Genomic DNA, 20,547 nt, shown 5'->3' with positions numbered 1-20,547 from the left:
ATCCATTGAATATTTCGTTGACAATTTCTTTTTGAACTTGTCATCAATTAAAAATATACAAAGCAATTAATGCAACAATATATAAAAAAAGAAAGAGTCATGAGCTGATATAAGAAATTATTGTACCATAATTTGCAATTTTACGATTCGTGAGATTCTTGCATGCTAGGCATTTTATTTTAGGTGGAAGAAAATTGGCGCTGCAGTTCATATTTTGAAATTCAATTAAATGTTAAGAAAACTTAAAAGAAATAATGATTGGGTTGGTTTTATTTTCATCCCATCCCAAGATCAAGATACGATCATAAAGATTATATTGACTATATGAAGCCAATAAGTCATCATAAGAATGTAATGATTTACCCCCTGTTGGCAGTAGCCAGTCATGATCATTGTTGCATGCTTTAAGTCTGATCATTAACCAATCAGAATTGTTATATCAAATGTGCAATTGATCCCAAAACTTTCAGTTTGGAAGGCTCTGTTGATTATTAACCAATCACAATTGTTATTTCAAATGCGTAGAATGATAAAAGCGGGCCTTTTAAAACAAATGATTTGGGAAGGCTATTCTGCGTGATAGACAGACCTTTTGCTATTATTCTATAATATCCAGTTAGTATGATTTGTATATCATCCTGTTTATTATATCAACTCTCTCTTCAACTACATAGATCTAATAACTAGTAGATATTATTAAAAGCAGATAGATATGTATATTTTTTTTAATTGTATACAACATGGATTGTTACTTTTATTTTTTAGTTATAGTATGAAGCAAAATGTGTGTGAACTAAGTGTATCTTATATCAGGTGGTATTTATAATGTGTGGTCAGTGACACTCTACTAAATGGATGTTTAAGTGGTCAATCAATGTCCTTGTAACAAAGAAAGTAAGTTCAAGGTTCAAAACTCATGGGTTTATACTTTGCATAATGCTTCACATGAGCTGATCGTGGAAATGCTGTGATTTTATCAGAAGGGCAACCATGCTCAAGATATTATTTTTCAATGATGATGTTTTCACTATTTTATTTCTGAGAATAATTTGGATTTGATATATTTCAAGGAAGCAAAGGTTCATCTCATCAGAGCACTATGAAAATTCAAGCTTACTGTAATGGAATCTATTATCTCATCTGATATGATCCCCATGAAAATTCAAGGTTACCGTAATGGGTATATGATCCTGTTTATCATCTAATAAGGGCCCTATGGCTATGTAATCTTATGAAAAAGGATAACATCGTCTGATCAGAGCCCCATGAAAATCCAAGCTTATCGTAAAGGGTAAACATACCTGTCAACATTGCAAGTTCATAAACAGGGACAAAGGATTACCTAAAAAAAAAGGAAATTGCTAACTTTTCTACACTACCCTATGGACAAACTTTCACAAAAATAGGCATACAGGGTCGTTATGGATAACAATTGTTTCCCTGCCCACCCCCCAAAAGAAAAAAAATTGGACTGTCCCCAATTTATTAAGAACAGTTAGCAAGTATGGGTATATTATCTGTTTCTCATCTGATAAGAGCCCTATGAATATCTAGTGTTATTGCATCAGGTATATTGAGTGTATGATCAGAGCCTCATTACATATCGGGTTATTATTAATTTGGTAACGGGTATGTCATTTCGAGCCTCAGGTCCTATTTCTTTGCAGATGATTTCAACTTGCATGGCATTGGATATATATTTCAGAGCAAGTAAGGTTTTTAATCACTGGTTAACCTTAGAACCAAACTGTGACATTGATTGGCTTTAAGATTTGGTTGGTAGGTACAGCATGGATACCTGTAGGCCGTGCCATTGAAAAGGTAGTGCGGAGCAAGAGTTACATGTAACCTGCTACTGTCATATGCTGCACTTTTTTTTACCTGTGTCTGTGTGTGCGCAACAAGGGCATTAAATCTGTGTTGAGTATCATGAAATGTACAGGTTACATGTTCTGCATATGTCATTTATAGCATTGTGATACCATAGTGCTTAAATTCTGTGTATTATGTCTGTTGCCAAATTTGACAACTCGTGTTCACTACAGTTGCTCCAAGCAGATTTCATTTCAATTGATGGTACATAATCCTATTTGGGAAAGTGAAAGCTCGAAAATCATGTTTGTTACTTTCTAGGTTTCTGGTTTTTAAGTTTTATTACATAGAAGTACAATGACTTGTCATGTATTCCTTCCATCCAAATTGCACTTGTTTTGTAGAATCTTCCTGATTATACATTATCTGACGGTCACATGCCAAGCAAGAACAAATCAGATTTGGGGAATGTGAGTCAACTTCAATTTGCAGGAGTTCGATAAGAGAAATTACTTAGACTAATGTTACATTTCATACTGTTATGTTCATTCATGTTACTCATTTTTCCAAATTTAACCCATGGTTTCTTTTTTTTAATTATTTTTTATAATATTCTCATTTTATCTTATTTTATCTCTGATATATGGTGTAATAAAGTTGACCTAAATCAATGAGCAATACAAGTGTGTTATAATCTATGCCAAATACATTTTCAGTATCTTAATTCTTAAAATATTTTGATGTGATGAATGCTTAGTTAAATTATGTTTAATAATAATTTAGCTTTCTTTTGATTCTCTAGGCTCTCCTTGAATATTAAATTGTGTTTTGTTCTTCTATCCTCCCCTTATTGGATCATTCTGTACTAAAGTCGGAAGTACAGATTTCAAATATTGTATGGTGCAGCTGAATCGTATAAAAATCAAATTAATCTTCTTTTTTTATCAAAATGATTTTGAGGAATGAAATAAAAAGGAGCCGCAATAGATATTCTTCATTTGATTATTTTTTTCTGTGTGGGAGGCAGTTTATGTTAAAGACTCAAAGAAAATACATGCTCAGCTAATTTCTTGGTAATTAAAATATATTTGTAAACATGATCATTACTTTTCAAAAGATAGCATTGTCAATTGCACTGCATAGGTTGCTTCCGAAGTCAAATATTTATAATGTAAATAATTAGGGCATGTACCTAAAACTCTTATTTTTGTTTGTATAATTTTTCTCATACGGCGTGTTTCTACAGAGACTCGTTAAATGGTATTGTACAACGCCTACTTAGCGAGTTGTACGCGATCAAATGGGAGGCTGAATGTCATACAATCGTACCGTTGCACACAAGACGTACCATCCAAAATGTACCACTGCACGGCTTTAGGAGGTGACGTCACAATGCGATTTCATTGAATAAGGTGACAATGCGCGTACAGCTCGCTGGCTAAATGCGCAATGCTGTCCAAGATCATGTGCGCTTGTGGGCCCGGCTTGTGGGATTTTGCTTTTCGCTTTCAATATTTTTGCTCCCTTTTTATAGATTACTGGAGGGAAAAACTCTTGTTTTTTCATATTTTCGCTAGATTCCGAGGCGTTGTACAACACAAATAGCGAATATTCTTATTCGTGCAATGGTGCGAGATTTCGCATTCGGTGAAAGAATGAAACGCTCTATTCAACTCGGCTAACGCCTCGTTGAATAGAGCATCTTTCTTTCACCTCATGCGAAATCTCGCACCATCGCACTCATGCCTATTCGCTATTTGTATATTATCCGTGTAATTATCCAGAATTCCAGAAAACTTTTCTATAGAAATAGATGCGATGCGTAAAATACGGTATCTGATAACCACCTCTGAGAGGTGAGTTAATCGGATTATTTGCTCTGTAGACACAGGTTGGTTTAAGGGCGATACGGTTTTGGGTTCTGGAAAAGATGAAACGTTTTTAATGATTCTCTATAGAAACACGCCATTTGGTTTTACAAAAGACTGTAATTATGACTGATGAGACACATAAGTATGTTCTATTATCAGTTCTGTTTCAAAGCAGCTGTATCAAGTCAACTGTTCGTGATAATGTCACTTGTTTTTATTTTGAAATAATGGTGCCTTTGATTTTTGTTTATATTTGAGCTTGGTAATTGGTTACTCCTTGCACATTTGCCTATCTATTAATTGAAATTGTATGCAATTTTGAGAGTATTAAGCTAATGTTTACTAAAAGATTGGGGAAAAGGTTTACTGTTATTACAGTTATGCTTAACTACATTTGTTGTGAACCCTGCAAACCATCCCTTTCAACTTCTGATACTCTGTTCAAAGAGGATGCCAAAATATTCTGTAATATTTTTGTATAATTTTCCAACAGGTTCATACATAGCAAGACACATCACCCCACCATTGCCCATCATACCGATAAATATACATCATATTCATCAAGTAACAGATAATCATCCTATATTGTGCTGATAAACTTATGTTTTCAATTGAAATCAAGAGTCATGTTAAAGAATAATGAAATTATAGATGAATAGCATTCATAAGGAAGTGCTGTCTTTGTATTAGCCACCTATGATGAGGTTCACTAAACACTGGCTTTAGCCCGAGCCGTTTCTTCCAGAGCTTGGTGTATTGAATTGTACTGGTTACCCATTCACCTCACCTAGGTTGCATGCTGCAGCTTAAGGTCATAAGCTTGCTTGCAACTATATATAATATTACACTAATTTATCAGAGATTGAATTGTCTGCAGTTTTTTATTTAAATGAATGCCTCGTATCACTTCGACAGTGCATTAAACAGTTTTGCTGACCTGTGTTGTCACACTATATATGAATGAGGCTTTTCTTTGGTTATGTTGTGGGTTTGGTTTTAGATGGCAATTCAGCTATAAAGTAACTTCATTACTTCAAATGTATAGGATTATCCACATATTCTATCAAGAAAAGGCAGAGGCCTATTACAGAGGCAGTGTGTGATAGCGCTTGATGTTCGTTAAAACAAATTCAGGCGTAAGGTTTTTATGGGCTATGGGGGAAATACTGCACCTGAATGATAATGGTTATATTATAAGTGCCAGATGTGATGCATTTCCTTGTGTATTTTTGTTGTTGTTGTGTTTTTCACAGATGTGGAGTCAATGCAAGGAACAATGTGTATAATGACTGTATGAATATTTATATATGTGGACTATTCCTGTATTTATATGTAAATATTTATTATATTGCAATGAATAAAATAAATTTTTTTGTCCCTGACATTCTTTGTGATACTGCACTTGGATGTATTAGTTTTGTGGACCTTAACAGGTTTTCTAATTAGAAGTCTACTGGTGATAAAATGAGTTTAGTGAAAGAAGCAAGTATTATCAGGATTGCCAAAAAAATGAATGAAATCCAATTGAAATTAATGAGTTATGAAAGTGTGGAAAATAAGATTTCTATGTTAATCTTCAATTGGAAATACAACAGGTACCGGATACGTTAACAATTCATTCGCCATGGATTTTTAGTAACTAAATTCTTTATCAGTAGTAAAAATATTGAAATTGATAGATGGATGGCACTCTTTGAGAGAAAAACATCTTGATTTTTTTTTCTGACTTTACAGAATTTATAATTATGGAACAGATAGGAAGGTATAGTGAATACATCTTTCAAAATTTCATCCATTATCTTTCACCAATCTTAAGATCTTAAAATTGAGGTTGGATATCCCGAAATTATTTATAGATACCGTAACCGTAATTAATTCAAGTTCATAGCTTGTACACCCATAGTCCAATTTAATGAATAAAACTATACAAAGATTATTTTTTAGAATAAATTTATTATCTTTTGTATCAAAATTAAGAAGTCTTACCCCAACAGGAGTTAGGGTCATGATTTATTAGTCAGCCCATCTGTGTGCTTTCAAACATGAATAAAGCACTCTACAATTATTATTTAGCAATTCAATTTAAAAAACAAATGATAACATGTTATTAACAAGAGGATTAAGGGTAAACTTCAGTACTCTTTTCAATATCAAAAATTCAAGGTTCCCCAGTTCCAGTTTGAACAAACATACATGAATGACTCTGTCTTATATCTCCACAGGTATAAATGACCCCCCAAACCCCATTATTCTTGAAGAAAAGTTCTTTTCATTGTATATGAAAAGTTCATGATTCCCCGGTTCCAGTTTGAACAAACATACATGAATGACTGGCTGTCTAATATCTCCACAGGTATAGACAAAAACATTCTTGAAGAATTTTATAAAATAACTTGCTGCTGTTAGAGATAGAATGACCTGCCCCTGATTCTCAGTATCACCTAGATGTCGATGCTGTGATAATCTCCACACTGTCTATATGATCATAACTTGGTTCAGGTCTGTTGGCCCAGAATGTAGAGGGGGCTGTTCGTAGGATGGTGGCAGGGAAGACCTGGAAAGCCATGTCATTGAAGATATCGGTGTACTGGAAACTGTTTCTCAATGGAAACTCACGGTGGAATGGAATAATCTATATGGGAAGACAAAGATAGTGAAGGAGAGTAATAGAATGAGTAAGTGAGAATACAATACAAGCAGCAAGGATGAAGAGAATGTGTGTGTGTGAGAGAGAGAGAGAATGAGAGATAGCATGAGGAAGATCAAAGGAGAGAGAAAGAGAAAAGTAAAGAATAAAAAAAAGGTAGATGGCAAGATGTCGGTGTACTGGAAACTCTTTCTCAATGGAAAGAGGGAGAGGTAGCATCCACAGATTGATAATTCCTGATTTTTGAATAAAAATCAGATGACTTAAAATTCATTGAATGAAAGGCTGTAAGCGCGATGAATTACAGAATTGTAAACACCCTTGAGATTATGATAGTACAGTCATCTCTGCAAAAGTAAATAATCTATCAAACACTGCCTGCATATACTTTACCTTATGAATATAGGGAACTTCCTCTTTTAACAGCTTGTCCGTAAACCTGTCAATATTTTCAAAGAGATAACGATACACATAAAATGAAACCTTATCCATGTGAAAGAAAATAGTTAGAATAACGAAGAGGAACTTCAAACAGGTATGTACAAGAAATAACAATTTCAAGAGAAATTTGAATTTTGTTTCTTATTTTCCCCCCAATTGACATTATTCCGTATTAGTTGATTCCTGTAATCTTCCAATCAAATAATTCATATTTAGCCTTACTTCTATGGAATGTTACTGTTAACTTCACAGTATGCTCAGAATTAATTTGTTTTACAAATATCACTTTAGCAAAACAGACAAAAAATATCCATTCATCCCAAAACTGAGAAAGAAAGAGAGGGAAAGGAAGAGATCAAGAGAAAGTGAGAATAAGAAGGGAGGGGAAGGGGGAAGAGGGGGTGATTTTTTTTACCTTTCTGAGAAGTTATCAAAGCTGTTACCAAGGATGATAATATTTGATAACTCCAAACTCCAGTTTGCCCACAGGAGATTATTATAGAGAGGCTTCCCACAGTGAGGCATGAAGAATAATGTTGGTTGTGAGGACTTTCTTTTTCCTTCCTAATATTGAGTACGAAAGCAAAACACTAGATTTAATTGAACAGGACACTTTATCCAACATACAATCTCTTCTTCTGCTACTGCTCATATTAAAATTACAAACTACTTTAAACATCTAATAGTTCAACTGTCCAAGGATATTATTGGCATAGTTTTATGGGGCTCAGAGATGATCATCAACACTGTGGTCATACCATGACAGTGTATCAGTTAGCATTGACTATTTGACTAAGGTCTACAAACTATTCATAAGAGTAGAGTCCTGAAAGAAAGTCAGAGATGTATCCAAGCTTGGGCGAAGTGAGTGAAATGCAAGGATGACCCAATTTGTACCAAAATATGGGGCAAGTCCATGCAGGGTATGACGGCATTCATCTCACTTTGAACTTGGTAAAGAACAAATTACACAAAACATACAGCTTTTCAATGTACCTTTCACATTGCTACATGTTAAAACAAACCACAATATTCCTTCATTAGTTATGGCTATTAGTGGTACAGTATGTTATGACATCTGTAATAGAGTTACATGTAAGAGGTATATACACTACTACCGGTAATCATTTTGTCTAATAGACTAATTTCAAAGGGTAAGGTTGGGAACACAATTTTTGTTTAGCTCTCCTTGTCATCAATTCACAATTGTGCAACAATAAAAAATACTGAAATAGAAGAAAAGAGCAAGGTTTAATCCCAGACTGCTAAGACCAGGCATGACATTCAATTCTCTGTTGATTAGCCTCAATAACCTTTCAAATTTTCCCATTTAAGCTGTAGTATAGAAATGTGCCTTCTTAGAAAAATGGCCTTGCCGAACAAACTGAAAATGAACAAGATGGTGGATAAACAAGGAAGAAAATGCAAATTAATATTTACCTCATTTTTGTTGATGAGTGAGAATCCTAGTTTTTCAAGGACTTCCTTTTCCACATCTGTGAAGTTTGGGTCATATAAATAACAACTCTTTGGAGATATCTGTGGAAATACAAAAAGTTTATTTCATTTCAAATCTGATATTAAGTGTTAACACAATTTAGAATATTGGAAATAACACTAATATCATTTTGGACCAATATGTTATCAATTCAGCTCATCGAGTTAAACCTTTGTCTGGGTCTGATTTAATTTTCTTGCATTACACATCAGAAGAGGTGTCATGTACATCATTGTTGAGTATAATTGATCAATATAAATAACTATAGAAAGCCAACAATATCATATTTTGTTGGCTAAGTAAAGATGTCCAAGCAAAATAAATGCTCATTCAGCAATGCATCATCAGTTTAAACAATCAGTATATTCCTTAGATTTATCACACTGCATGATGCCTCTTACAAAAAAAATTGTGATGTAAGAAATTTATTTTTTCCAAAGGACAATAATACTGGAGGATTGTAATTGGTCATACCAATGAATTCAGAAGAACCAGCAACGCTAGCTGAAATCTGGCCGTCACACATGATGAAAAGTTACCAAGACCATAGCAAACAATCTGCGTCACTCTCCTGTCCTCTGTAAACCTTGCTTCAGTCAAATCCTCTTCCGGTTTGATCTCTAAACATCCATGCTTTTCAACTCCAACTGTGTCCATATGCCCTTCTTGTGTCAGCTCCACAGTATCATCAAGTAATGCACCTGATTGTGTAGTTTCAGTCTCTGGGATTCTTGAATCCATTGCATTATATGGAGATGTATCTGGCATTTTAGAAGATGCCTGCCCTGTCTTCTCCACTTCATCTTCAATTCTTGCAAAAATCTGTTCATCTGATTTACTTTGACTTGGATCTATGTGTTCTAACAGAGCACTGCTTTCCTGAGTGACATTGCTTCGTGAACCATGATCTCTGCCCTGTGCGTACGAGTCTTCGATGAGGCATTCTTTGATAGGGTGTTCCACCAAAATCTCACTCTGAGGTAATCTGTTTGAATTTTCAAGTTGAACAGTCTGCCAGGTTTCTGAAAAAAGGAAATAGCAGAAATATCATGAAATAGAATGTGGATAACATATATAGAGCTTTTATTAAATGTATGTCAACACAGCTACGGTATTCACCTATGTCATATTTTGTATTTATCTATTCATCTGCTCGAAAAGACATTGTTAAAAATTTGAATAATAAAAAAAGACTTTTCTAGTGCAGGTTTGCTTAAATATTCAAGTGTTTGCACTTAATAAAACCATTGACCTAAATATCATTTACAACAGACTGTAATACATTTTGAAAACTATACCGTATTAACAGAGTAGGGTGCTCACAAGGTAGTTTGCAGGTATAGACTGCTATTCAAACTTTTATCAACAAGTGGGTTTTCACACAAAGGCTAGCACATATAAAACTGGGGGACTTAAGTGCACAAGTCACTGTAGACTTTGCACTCAGACCCCTTGACTCGAGTGAAGGGTTTGCACAGCAGACTACTCACCAAGGTGTATTGCACGGTTTGCACCTGCCGGTCAGATAGTCCACACTTTGATTTTGGTCATCAACAGAAAGACAAGGCAAGACATTTTGACAACTGGGATCACCATCCCCGGGGGGGGGGGGCACTTCCATTGATGAGTGGATACCATGCCCGACCATGGGGTCTCGAAAAGCATCCTAAACACATATTTTCCATCTTCTGAAAATGCACCCCTTAACAAGTATAGAAAACAAAACGATACTCTTGGCAAGTATTCCCTGAAATGAACCCCTTGAAACAAGTACAGCGATACATTGTCATGTACGGGTCCGTCGATCGTCGGTTTTACCTTTACACACCATTTGGTTTCGTACGGCCCCACCTTCCACAACTCGCGCAAATCTGACTCTAAACACGTAGTGTTGGGGCAAAAAGGACATCCTTTATCAAACATTTTAATTTTGTTTTATCATCCCCGAAAATTTGACCCTAAACACGTAGCTTTCCTAGCGAACTAGACACCTTTTCATTATTTTGGTGTTTTTTATACCCTTATCACGTTACATATGTAACATGCCATATCGTGAAAAAGACATCCTCTTTACGTGTTTATTTGGTCGCGCATGGTATCCACTCGTCAATGTAAGTGGCCCCCCGGGCACCATCCTCATTACAAAATCTTAGCCTGGACTTTCGAAGTTTGTTAGTTACTTAAAAATGAAACCAAAGAGAAAATTTACCTTTTAATTCATTGAAAAACCTGCTGATCTGGAGGTCATTCCTAAAGAATATTAAAAAAAGATAACAAAATCATTATTAGATCAATACACTATCATTCAGCCAATTAAAATAATAAAGCAAACCCTTACCATGTTACTAACAAAATGGTTCAGTCTCAGGTTAATATGTGAAGTGGCTCATCTATTTTTAATACAGCTGTGCCAGCCGCGCCTACCCTGCCACCTCAGGTGATGATTCGTGCATGCTCCACTACACTTCACTTTGGCTACACTACAAGAACCATCAGGGTAAATCCATACATCGATTCACAAAAGGTGGGATTTTATGGGAACACGACCTATGATGGAAAAACATGACCTTGCCAAAAATCTATAAGAAGTAATCCCTTGATCTGGTGATCAGCAACTGTTACACTCCTTGCTAATTCTTCTATCAGCCTCAAAATCAGTGATTTGAAGCCCGTATCTGTACCTGATATCTTTGCACATCATAAAAAAGCATTGCTTCTGCAATCGCAAGTATCGCCGCGTCCACCAGCAACACATTCTTGCGATTGCAATATTTTGAAGCGTTGGTGAATTTATAATGTGCAAAGATATTTTGTACGGACTTTCAATTTTGTGACTGATCAGACCCAGAAAGCATAACAGCTCCCTCTACCATCATTCACATTCACTTGTATAGAAGAAAACATGGTTACTAGACAGGAATAACCGTCATTTCTGGGGATTTATTTAACATTTCTCACATTTTACTCCGGGGGGCACTCGACCAAAAAAGTGGTAGGGGTGTGCCACGGGCGAGACAAAAAAATGGGGGCCTTGGAGCGGGTTTATTGTAAAATGAAGGGTCCTGATGCACCTAGCCCGGCGGCACGGCCGCCGAGTGCGCTCACTCAGAGGCGATGGTCAGTCAACACTCTGTGGTTGCTTTTCACCAAAATTGCAGCTTATCGCAGCAGATCAATGCGACCGGGACGACGTAACAAAAAATAGGTGAAGCTTTGGAACGGATTTCTTTATTCTTTTTTTCGATAAGAAAATGCTATACTTTGGAGCAGCTTTCTTTGTTCTTTTTCTCAATAAAGACAAAAATGCTATGCCTTGGAATGAAAATTTGAGTGTAAAAATGGGAGTCCCCTCCATGGCACATACCCACTATGCATTATATACCGAGTGTCCCCCCCCCACCATTTTCTATCATGACCCCATTGCAGTTATTCAGAGGAACAAACAAAATAAAGAGACTGGAACTTTTGGTCCAGACAATAAGTAAAATATAGTTTGCAGATCCATGAAGAACTTTTAAAAGTCTTTTAAGTAGGTTTACACTTCTTTAATTTTGTGTCACTGTTTGAACACAATGGATGATTTCAAGTTCAGTGTTGACCTTTTGGTGTTGGTGTTAAGTCAATTTTTACACGATTATAGCACCAAACATGAAATGAAGATGGTCCTGAAAAGTCACTCCCTAGTTGTTGAGATGTCAATAATGTGATGTGGATCAGTTCTACAAACTCTGATTAAGTTTTGGAGCAAGGGGAAGCAATCCAAATTTCAACACCAAGGCCAACACCGGACTTGAAATGGAGAAGTCTGAATATTCCCATTCACTAAACTTACACACAATGTCGGATTTTCGTAATCAGCGATGGTACATCAATATCGCTCGTCACTGAGAGATTGGACGGATGAAAATGAACGTCCTCTTTGGAAGAATTTAGTTTCTTCTTCTTTCCTCTCTTTCTGGAAACAACACGAAACCCACCGTCCGCGTCCTCCATGACTTAATCATGTTTTGGAATCATGACAAAACCCCGTCCTTTCGTAGTTCTGTGCAAGGATAGGTATATTACTTTGGATTTGTATATTTTTGCCTACGTATTCACCATTCGAAAATACAAGTCATGATAGTTCATTGATGATAGGCAAATCTTTGAAATCATTTTAAATCACATTAAAGCAACTCATGAAGTCATTTGATGCGTAAATGATTAAATTATTTTTATTGAAAACAACAAGTTAGCCTGAAAATTTTCTATCAATAGCGCGCGCTATTGCGTAATCTTTGATTTGTCAACATGAATCGACAGGTTCTGTAGCTGTATTATATCAAAACATTTCACTTGCTGGCGACACAGTCCAGTTTGTGGATAAATCACATCTGCCAAACATAAAAACAGAAGTGTACCTTTACTTTTTATCTGGAAACGTTTGTGATTTTGGTCATAATGGCTGAGAAAATGGTGAAACAAGCACCCGTTGCAGTTCGGCTGACAAGCAGCCGTGCAACTTCTGCAAGTGGATCACGAGGAACGGAGAATGACAAAAACCAACGCCCGAGCTCCTCCGGTGATGGAGAGATGTGTTTCGGTGAAGAGTGGTTGGACGATTGGGAAGATGAGGCAATTTTACATCAGGCAATGGATGAACTAAATGCAAATTTGAAGAGCAATTCAACATCACTTGGTGCAACCTCTCAGACTCAGTCTCTCTTACAAACCAGCATGACCAGTGATGAAACTGGAAAGATTTCAGAGGGTGTTTTGAGAACAATCTGCTCTTGTGAAACTGAAAAGTCTTCAGGTTGTGTGACTGTGTCTGTAAATAATGACACTGTCAATGTCACTGATTTAAGTTTAACAAGAGCAGCAGATGATAAAGATGTAGAGGTTTCCATTGGAAAAGAACAAAATAAAAATGGTAATTGCAAAGAAAATATTTGCCCAAATTGCCAAAGAACAATTAAAAAAAGATCTGATAATGACTTGGCAACCAATGCGTCGCCTTCTAAGAAAGTCAAAGTGGAAGTTGAGGAAAAGACTGACAAGTTTACAATGGATCCACTGAGGCAGTTCAAAGGAAAGTACCTTTGGGTTTCTGACTTGACGGCTCAAGCTTGGTGTGAGAGGCAGCTTCTTTATGATTTCACATTTGAGGGACCAGTGGAGATCTTGGAAACAGAAGCCATGAAAGTTGGCACGGAGATGCACATGAAGAGAGGTTAGCTTCCTTGTCCCTAACAGATCACAATTTTTTTAAAGCTCTAGAACTTTAGAAACCTAAGGTTTAAAAATAATTATGGTATTTCTATCCGTTTACTTAAGGTGGCTCTGTAAGTTTCTGTAGTGTGAAGAAAATTACTTCTTAAGTTGTGCATAAATGTTTGTTTAATCTTCATCTTTTTTAGAATCTTGTTCTTCACAAAGTGTGACATTTTTATCAAAATTTAGGAAATTGTAGTTAACCTCTTCATTCTTTTCAATGCTTCAGTATATGTTTATTTATTCCTATCCGTACTCAGAATTGGAAGTGCATACCATCAAACAGATAGCAGTAAAAACCAAAGAGGACAAATGGGCCATCAAATTCCTGAACATTCTTAGTGCTGTCAATCAACTTTTGCAAGGAGGAGGGGGTGGATTCTCCAGATGTGTTGTCAGGGAGATGCCCATTTTCGGGAAGCCTTTTCAAAGTGGAACTTTTGTGGTAAGTTTATGCCCCAAAAGGCAATGATTATTGAATTCTACTTATTTCATTGATTTTATTGTAAATCTGTCACATTTGAATAATTAATAGCACTACACAATTTTCTACATTTTTGTTCATTCTTTTGGAGTAACATTGTAATTTCACTTAAGCCTAGTTCCAAAATATTTTCGCCCCCTCTGACTATTTCAAGATACAATCATACATTTGCTATTAAACCTTGTAAAATGTTTTGTTTTTAATAGAATTTTCTTTAACCTACCGGTACATGTACCCAAGGTTATCACATAAAATCAGTTGAGAGAATAATCAGAACTGTGTAGTTAAGCTCAATTATTTATTTTCATCCGAGTGGAGTATCAATATTTATTTAGAAGAGTTGCAGAAACAATTTCAGCCATCAACCATCTGAGTGGCTCTTTAATTGGTCCATGTAATTGAATTGAATTATTATATTTAAATATTATTAAGATGCTGATAAGTAAATTTCTGATTGACAGAAAAAAAATTATATTATAATCTTTAATTTCTAGGTTGGTGTGATTGATGAGATCAGATACAATAGTCGGGACCAATTGGAAGTTGTAGAATTCAAGACCAGAGCCAAGTCTAGAACCATTCCATCAGCAGCTCAAAGAAAGGCACACAAACTTCAGGTATTTCATCTACCTTATTCTATGCTAATATATCATATATTCTTATACGAGAATATAAAGTTTTTAAACGTTTAACTTGAGGGGAAGCAGGTTAAATTTTCAATATAGAGAACAAATGCTGGCATGTCAGAATGAATAAAAAAAGGGTTCTTAATATGTGTTCTACTTACATTTTTGTTACAAGGATTCATACAACTCAACTTGTTATGAAACTATTGAATTATGAAATTCATTGTAAATGATTTACAACTTCTGAAAGCTAAATATTTTACACAGCAACTCTATATATATTTTCCAGCTTTTAATAAGTGTTGAGATGAATGCTACAATGTTGTCCACGTGTTCAGAAGTAATAAAATAAGAGATATGTTTTTAGGTAGACTATGTCAATCAAGCAGGCTAACAAATCTGTTTAGTTAAAAATGTTATCGAAATGCTTGAATGTTGACTCATCTATTGTTGATCAAATCATTTATCTTTTGTCTTGGCGTAACCTGTCTGATCTTCCAATTCCAGGTAATGCTATACAAGCAGCTGTTTGACGAGGCAGTCTGTGGTCTTCTGAAGAAGGAAACCATTCTAGAAACAATCGGCCTTGACCCTGAAGCTCAAGTCAATGATGAAATAGCTGCTCATGCCCTCGGGATGGACCTGGTATTACCAAAGTTTGGTGACTACCTAGACACCATGCTAGAACGCTTCCAGTTCCTCTCCAAGATTGACTCCCTTGCTGTAGAGTACTCCTCGCAGGACGACAAGGAACCATTTGCTGTGAATGAATACCCCTTCGATCCTGTCTGGCTCAAGGATAGGTTGGATTACTACAATGCATTCTGGGTAGGTGAGAGGGAGGTGGAAGGGGTCGAATTGGAAGAGGTTTGGAAGTGCAATTTTTGCAATTACAGGGAGGAATGTGACTGGAGACAGAAGATGCATGAGAAGTGTCTCAGTAAGAAGTCTACCAATAAGGTCAAGATAGAGATGACTAAGTGAAATTATATCAGTATGGAGATAAATATGATGCTTAGTTGAGGAGGAGGATTCATGTTTCACAAAGAATTGAGTTGGAATTTCAGTCATTCAGAGATTTCAATATCATACAGCATTAAATTCTTCTTGTAGATAGACTATAAATAGCAAGATTAAATAATTTGAGCATGATTTCATCCAATGTGGTACAAACATACAAGTGGGAATCATGTGGAATCTGTAATCTACATGTACCAACCTGCATCCAAGTTTTAGGGAGTTGACATGGATTGCAAAATTACCATGAATTTACAGAGCATTGAACATGAATTTATACACAATATGAATTGAATTCATCATATTAGTGATAGCCTATCAGTTGACTATATGGTTCATGCATTATGGGTGAAAGTGGGCAAAATGATGTCATAGTCCTGGTTTTAGTAAATGATTTAACATCTAGTGTTAAGGGATTGAAAATCGGGTAGGGTAAATTGTAAATACAACTATACATTGATTTTTGAAATATAAATAACTATTAAACTTTATTTCTTGGTGGTCAGGATTAAGATCATACCCCAAGTTTAAAGTTGTGGACTTCCTAGTCACACATTAAAGACTGGGCATTGGTATCACCACATTGGGTTGTGATGGATTTTAAAATTCTATATGAGGATTTAGAATTAATGTTTTGCTGAAGCCAAAGAGCAATGCCTATTTAAATCATGTTGTGAAAATTCATTCTTTTTTAAAACTGTAGAGAATCAAAGGCCATATAAGTTGGTGCTAAAGCTTTTACCTCAATATGTTTTCCAAATGTTTAAATGGATGGAGAGCTATTTGATTGAAAATCACAAACTAAAATGAAAACAATCTAGATGTATCAACATTTTTATGTGTTAGTTGAATTGAGTTGGATGCATTTTTATGTAAAGGGTTTTTTTTGTAAATAACATAAACAAGCAAAGTTACTGAGTGAGCTTGTCAGATGTACAATTCAGATATAGCCTTAGTATTGAAATGCAATATACAGTATACATGGAAACGAAGGGAAATTAGACAATGAAAATTGATGCAAGTTTAGCTTAAACTAAATGCATTTCTATATGTAAATTTGCGGTTTATTATTTTTACATTATTTGCTATTTTGATCTCTTTGAGAGTCTCTAGTTTCTAGCCTTAATATTTTGGGAAAGGAAGAAAAAGTGGATTTTCTTTAGCTGTATACCAGACTGACTCGTATCAATTACTGTCAAAGAGTAGCTATAGTCATTATCGTCATGGTTAAGCTCATTATTGGAAATGTAAGGGTTAGATTTGGCTCCTGTCCATGAGCAAGACATGTAATTAAAATGCAATTAATGTTGTTAATCTTATATGAAATAAGATGTTTGCTGTTGTAGTATTGTCTTTTATTGTACAAAACAGGAAAACTTCAAATGCTAATTTCGATGGTTGGGAGAAATTTTAAATAGATCGCATTGAAGTAATTAAGTATATTCATGTAAAAAAAATATTATATATCGTAGGTGGAAGCTTGTTATATAGCACATTAATATTTATGACCTTGTGTGAGATAAATTGTGTATATATTAGGAAATTTATACAGAATGTACTTTAGGGAGACCGGGGTTAGTTGGAACATGGGGTAAGTTGAAACATTGTAATTATCTTTAATGCCTGTAAAATAAATTAATGCAATACTGCCCTCAATTTATTGCAATAATAATTCAACACTGTTGTATTATTAATAGCAATAATTTGAGGGCAGTATTGCATAAATTTATTTTACAGGCTTTAAAGAAAATTACAATGTTTCAACTTACCCCATGTTCCAACTAACCCTGGTCTCCCCTACTCTAGGATAGTCATTTTACTGTGTGAAATATCTGCCTTTAATTTTACATGTACCGGGTATACTATTTTAGTATTAAAAGCTGCAATTTTCTATTCTATAATGTAGCATATTGAAATGTCGAAGTTTTTATAAAATTTAGCTGTGAAATAAATTGATACCTTTGGGATAAAAGTGCTTAAATGTGTCTTGTCAAGTGCCTGGTAGGAAATTAAGTGTGTTAATACAGGGATTCAAATGTTTTCACATAATAATCAGAAAATAACGGTGGCCCTCAACATAATACGATATTCGCTAAATAAGCAGTTATAACAGCCAAATTTTGCCGGGGGGCCAGTCAAATATATTGCTGTACACTCGCGTGACCAAAAAAACGCGTTTAAAGGGGTGTTTTTTTAGTTTTGGATGCGATCAGCGCGTGAACTTGTTAAGGGTATAAAAAACACAGATTTTTAAAAATAAGGTGGAATTTTGAAAGACTGGTCAATGGTCAATCACAGGGTCAAACGTATTAAGGGCATGTTTTTTCCCCAAAGCTTTTTTTCTAAGACTAGCCAAACGTGTTTAGGGTATTTTTTTTTACAAGCTTTTTTCCCCTGAGGTTATATTTTGGCGACAATTTGTTTAGGGGCCAAAATGTGTAATTCAAGCCTGCGAAAAACTTGTTCAGGGGGTTATATTTGACTGGCCCCCACCCCCCCCCCGGGAATTTTGCTCTCTCTCTATATATTCAATGCATTAAAATGGGCAAATACATGTATATATATAGGCGAGTATGCCCAAAGTATTAGTTAAAACTCTTGACCCTAGCATTTTTGTTTGACTTAGAAGAATCTGGCTCTAAAAAGTAAGGTTTAAAATCTGTCACTAAATGACAACATCCAGTCAATATTGGTTCATGCACACTTTGATTGGCAAACTATTGAAAACCTTTGTGCTACAGGGCCATGGCTTGAAGGTTGCTTTATCTGTAATTGACTCTTCAACTTATACAGACTTAAATGTATGTGACAGAAAGACTTTCCAATCCTTTATCCTGTGAAATGTTTATTCTGCTGGTGCATGAATTATAATCTGAATAAAACTCTTTTTTTTTCTTTTACAAATGCACAATAAATAACAATGTATACATATATGCAAAGGTGATATCAAATAATTTTTCTCAAATTTATTTAAAGCATAATTGCACAAAATTTCAACTTACACAGCTATAGACATTGTTGTTCTGTCCTAATATAACAAATAAATGCCATGAACACTCAGTATAAAGAGATCTTAGGACCATCTTAAATGAAATCAATTTCAAATATAGAAAGCAAGCTAAACCACAAAACTGCCATCAAAATGTGGTAATAATGGTATAGGCGAGTCTGCCTTGGTTATATCTCTTTAAGATAACAACTTAAGCAAATTTCAATTTCAAGAGGTAAATAAGGTGTGCTTAGTAAGATCTGGTTAAAAAATTGCTTTGACAAAGAGAAGGATGACTTTGCAGACTAAACTGGATGTATATAATAAATTTGAGCCATCAGTATGCTCCTTTCTTTTATCTTACACCTGGATGTATGACAAATTATGGAATTGATGGCTTTCTGTATTTCCTATCTATATGAATTCATGACAAGTCTTCTTAAAGCATAAATAAACCAGTCCCCCCCCCCAACAAAAAAAACCCAATATATTTGTGACTCAGGAAATGAGGTAATCTTAATGGTCCAAAGAAACTAAATATACTGGGTCTCCACTATAAATACACATATTTAAAAAGAAAAAAAATGTACGAGAAACTGACAATGAAAAGTCACATATAATTTGTTTATACTCTTTTGAGTTAACGAATGGAATAGACATTAATGAAAAAAGATGACAAGAAAAATAATATCATAAAAAGTAAAGACTGGAGCATTTCATGAGGCATTTGTCAGAAATTTTTAAGGACAAATATTCTCTCAGCCAAGAAAAGTAAAAATCGCTGACATCAAACATGAAATGCTCTCTTGCAAGCAAAATCTATAAATATTTTCATACCCTCAAATCATGAAAATCTATTCACTATAGATTCTTCTGATACAGAAGTCAAGTTAATTAAACATAGCAATTTACATTGCCAAGAATGGATACAAGAACGTATATTCCACATCCAATATGACTTACATATTGTACATTACAAGACAGAATATTATTAGCAACAATAGTCCTTGTTTCTGATGAATTTTCAGAATAACTGGATGTTTTACACTAATTGTCCTGGAAATAAAACTTCATTTCGTAAACCTTTTGGATGAAATTCAGATATTAAACCTAGGTAAAACTCGAGACTTCAGTCTCCACTTTGATGAAATGCTATGATTAATCTTCATTCCTTGATATCCATGACAAAGATAATTTACCAATTAATTCCTATAAATTCATTTTGTAACCCTTTCTTCTTATTTCACACAAACAAACATTTCAAATTTTCACTGCACCGTTAAAACAATAGGCTATGTACTTGGTGAATGACTTGGCAACTGGCACTTTGTAAAACGTGGCCAAAGGTAACCTTGGGTTTACTTAATCACTGTTATAAGAATAACACACTTTATCTTCATGAAGTCAGTGATTCAATCCAGAAGTCAAATTATTACTAAAAGGGAATTTTGAAAATTAGCAAGTATATCCTTACATACTTTTCATTATTCCCTGACTTTCCAGAAGTACTGGGACTGTACAGAATATTATTCAACAGGTACTAAAATATAATGTTAAACAACCTCATGAAATAAAAAGAACTAAACCAGAAAATGAACTTAACTGGGTTAATAAAAGAGACATTGAAAGAACAGACAAGGAAAAAAAACACATTTTTTTTTACTTGTGGTACCACACTTATAGTAGATACCTTAGTGACATAGTCAAATAAGGACAATGAAAGTTACATGAACTTGGATATATGATACTGTCAATATGTAAAACTTTGGTTCCGCAATGTCATTATTGGTAATTCAATGGTATTTCTAAATGGCCATGTGACGCATTACTTTTGGATTACACTGAAAAGGCAAATTGATCTCAGAGGTTTGAGAGGTATGAGTAAATTGCGAGATCTATGATGAATCCA

The 20,547-nt window shown here is 34.9% G+C and overlaps 2 protein-coding genes across 2 annotated transcripts; one reads left to right on the top strand and one right to left on the bottom strand.

Moving 5' to 3' along the window:
• Positions 1-5,633: 5,633 nt before the first annotated feature.
• On the bottom strand, positions 5,634-12,327 carry LOC121408937 (SRR1-like protein). Its single transcript, XM_041600661.1, has 7 exons — positions 12,102-12,327; positions 10,479-10,519; positions 8,744-9,291; positions 8,212-8,310; positions 7,187-7,335; positions 6,724-6,769; positions 5,634-6,315 (listed from the first exon to the last, which is right to left on the bottom strand). Exons 1-7 carry the CDS (start codon positions 12,260-12,262, stop codon positions 6,121-6,123), a joined length of 1,239 nt encoding a protein of 412 aa, XP_041456595.1. The 5' UTR covers positions 12,263-12,327; the 3' UTR covers positions 5,634-6,120.
• Positions 12,328-12,533: 206 nt separating this feature from the next.
• On the top strand, positions 12,534-15,799 carry LOC121408936 (exonuclease V-like). Its single transcript, XM_041600660.1, has 4 exons — positions 12,534-13,481; positions 13,783-13,967; positions 14,501-14,623; positions 15,140-15,799. Exons 1-4 carry the CDS (start codon positions 12,710-12,712, stop codon positions 15,614-15,616), a joined length of 1,557 nt encoding a protein of 518 aa, XP_041456594.1. The 5' UTR covers positions 12,534-12,709; the 3' UTR covers positions 15,617-15,799.
• The last annotated feature ends 4,748 nt before the right edge of the window (positions 15,800-20,547 follow it).

This window comes from Lytechinus variegatus, chromosome 2, assembly GCF_018143015.1.
Source record: "Lytechinus variegatus isolate NC3 chromosome 2, Lvar_3.0, whole genome shotgun sequence".
In the NCBI taxonomy this organism is placed as follows: domain Eukaryota; kingdom Metazoa; phylum Echinodermata; class Echinoidea; order Temnopleuroida; family Toxopneustidae; genus Lytechinus; species Lytechinus variegatus.
Note: the sequence above shows the minus strand (reverse complement) of the source record. Positions and strands in the feature narration are given on the sequence as shown.

Excerpts from the sequence above, each read along its gene's own strand:
- LOC121408937 (XM_041600661.1), bottom strand. The coding sequence starts at position 12,262 with ATGGAGGACGCGGACGGTGGGTTTCGTGTTGTTTCCAGAAAGAGAGGA. Across the intron at positions 8,311-8,743 it reads TGGTTCTTCTGAATTCATTG|ATATCTCCAAAGAGTTGTTA; the intron begins GTATGACCAATT and ends GTATTTCCACAG. Across the intron at positions 6,770-7,186 it reads TTTGATAACTTCTCAGAAAG|GTTTACGGACAAGCTGTTAA; the intron begins GTAAAAAAAATC and ends AAATATTGACAG.
- LOC121408936 (XM_041600660.1), top strand. The coding sequence starts at position 12,710 with ATGGCTGAGAAAATGGTGAAACAAGCACCCGTTGCAGTTCGGCTGACA. Across the intron at positions 13,482-13,782 it reads GGAGATGCACATGAAGAGAG|AATTGGAAGTGCATACCATC; the intron begins GTTAGCTTCCTT and ends ATCCGTACTCAG. Across the intron at positions 14,624-15,139 it reads GAAAGGCACACAAACTTCAG|GTAATGCTATACAAGCAGCT; the intron begins GTATTTCATCTA and ends TTCCAATTCCAG.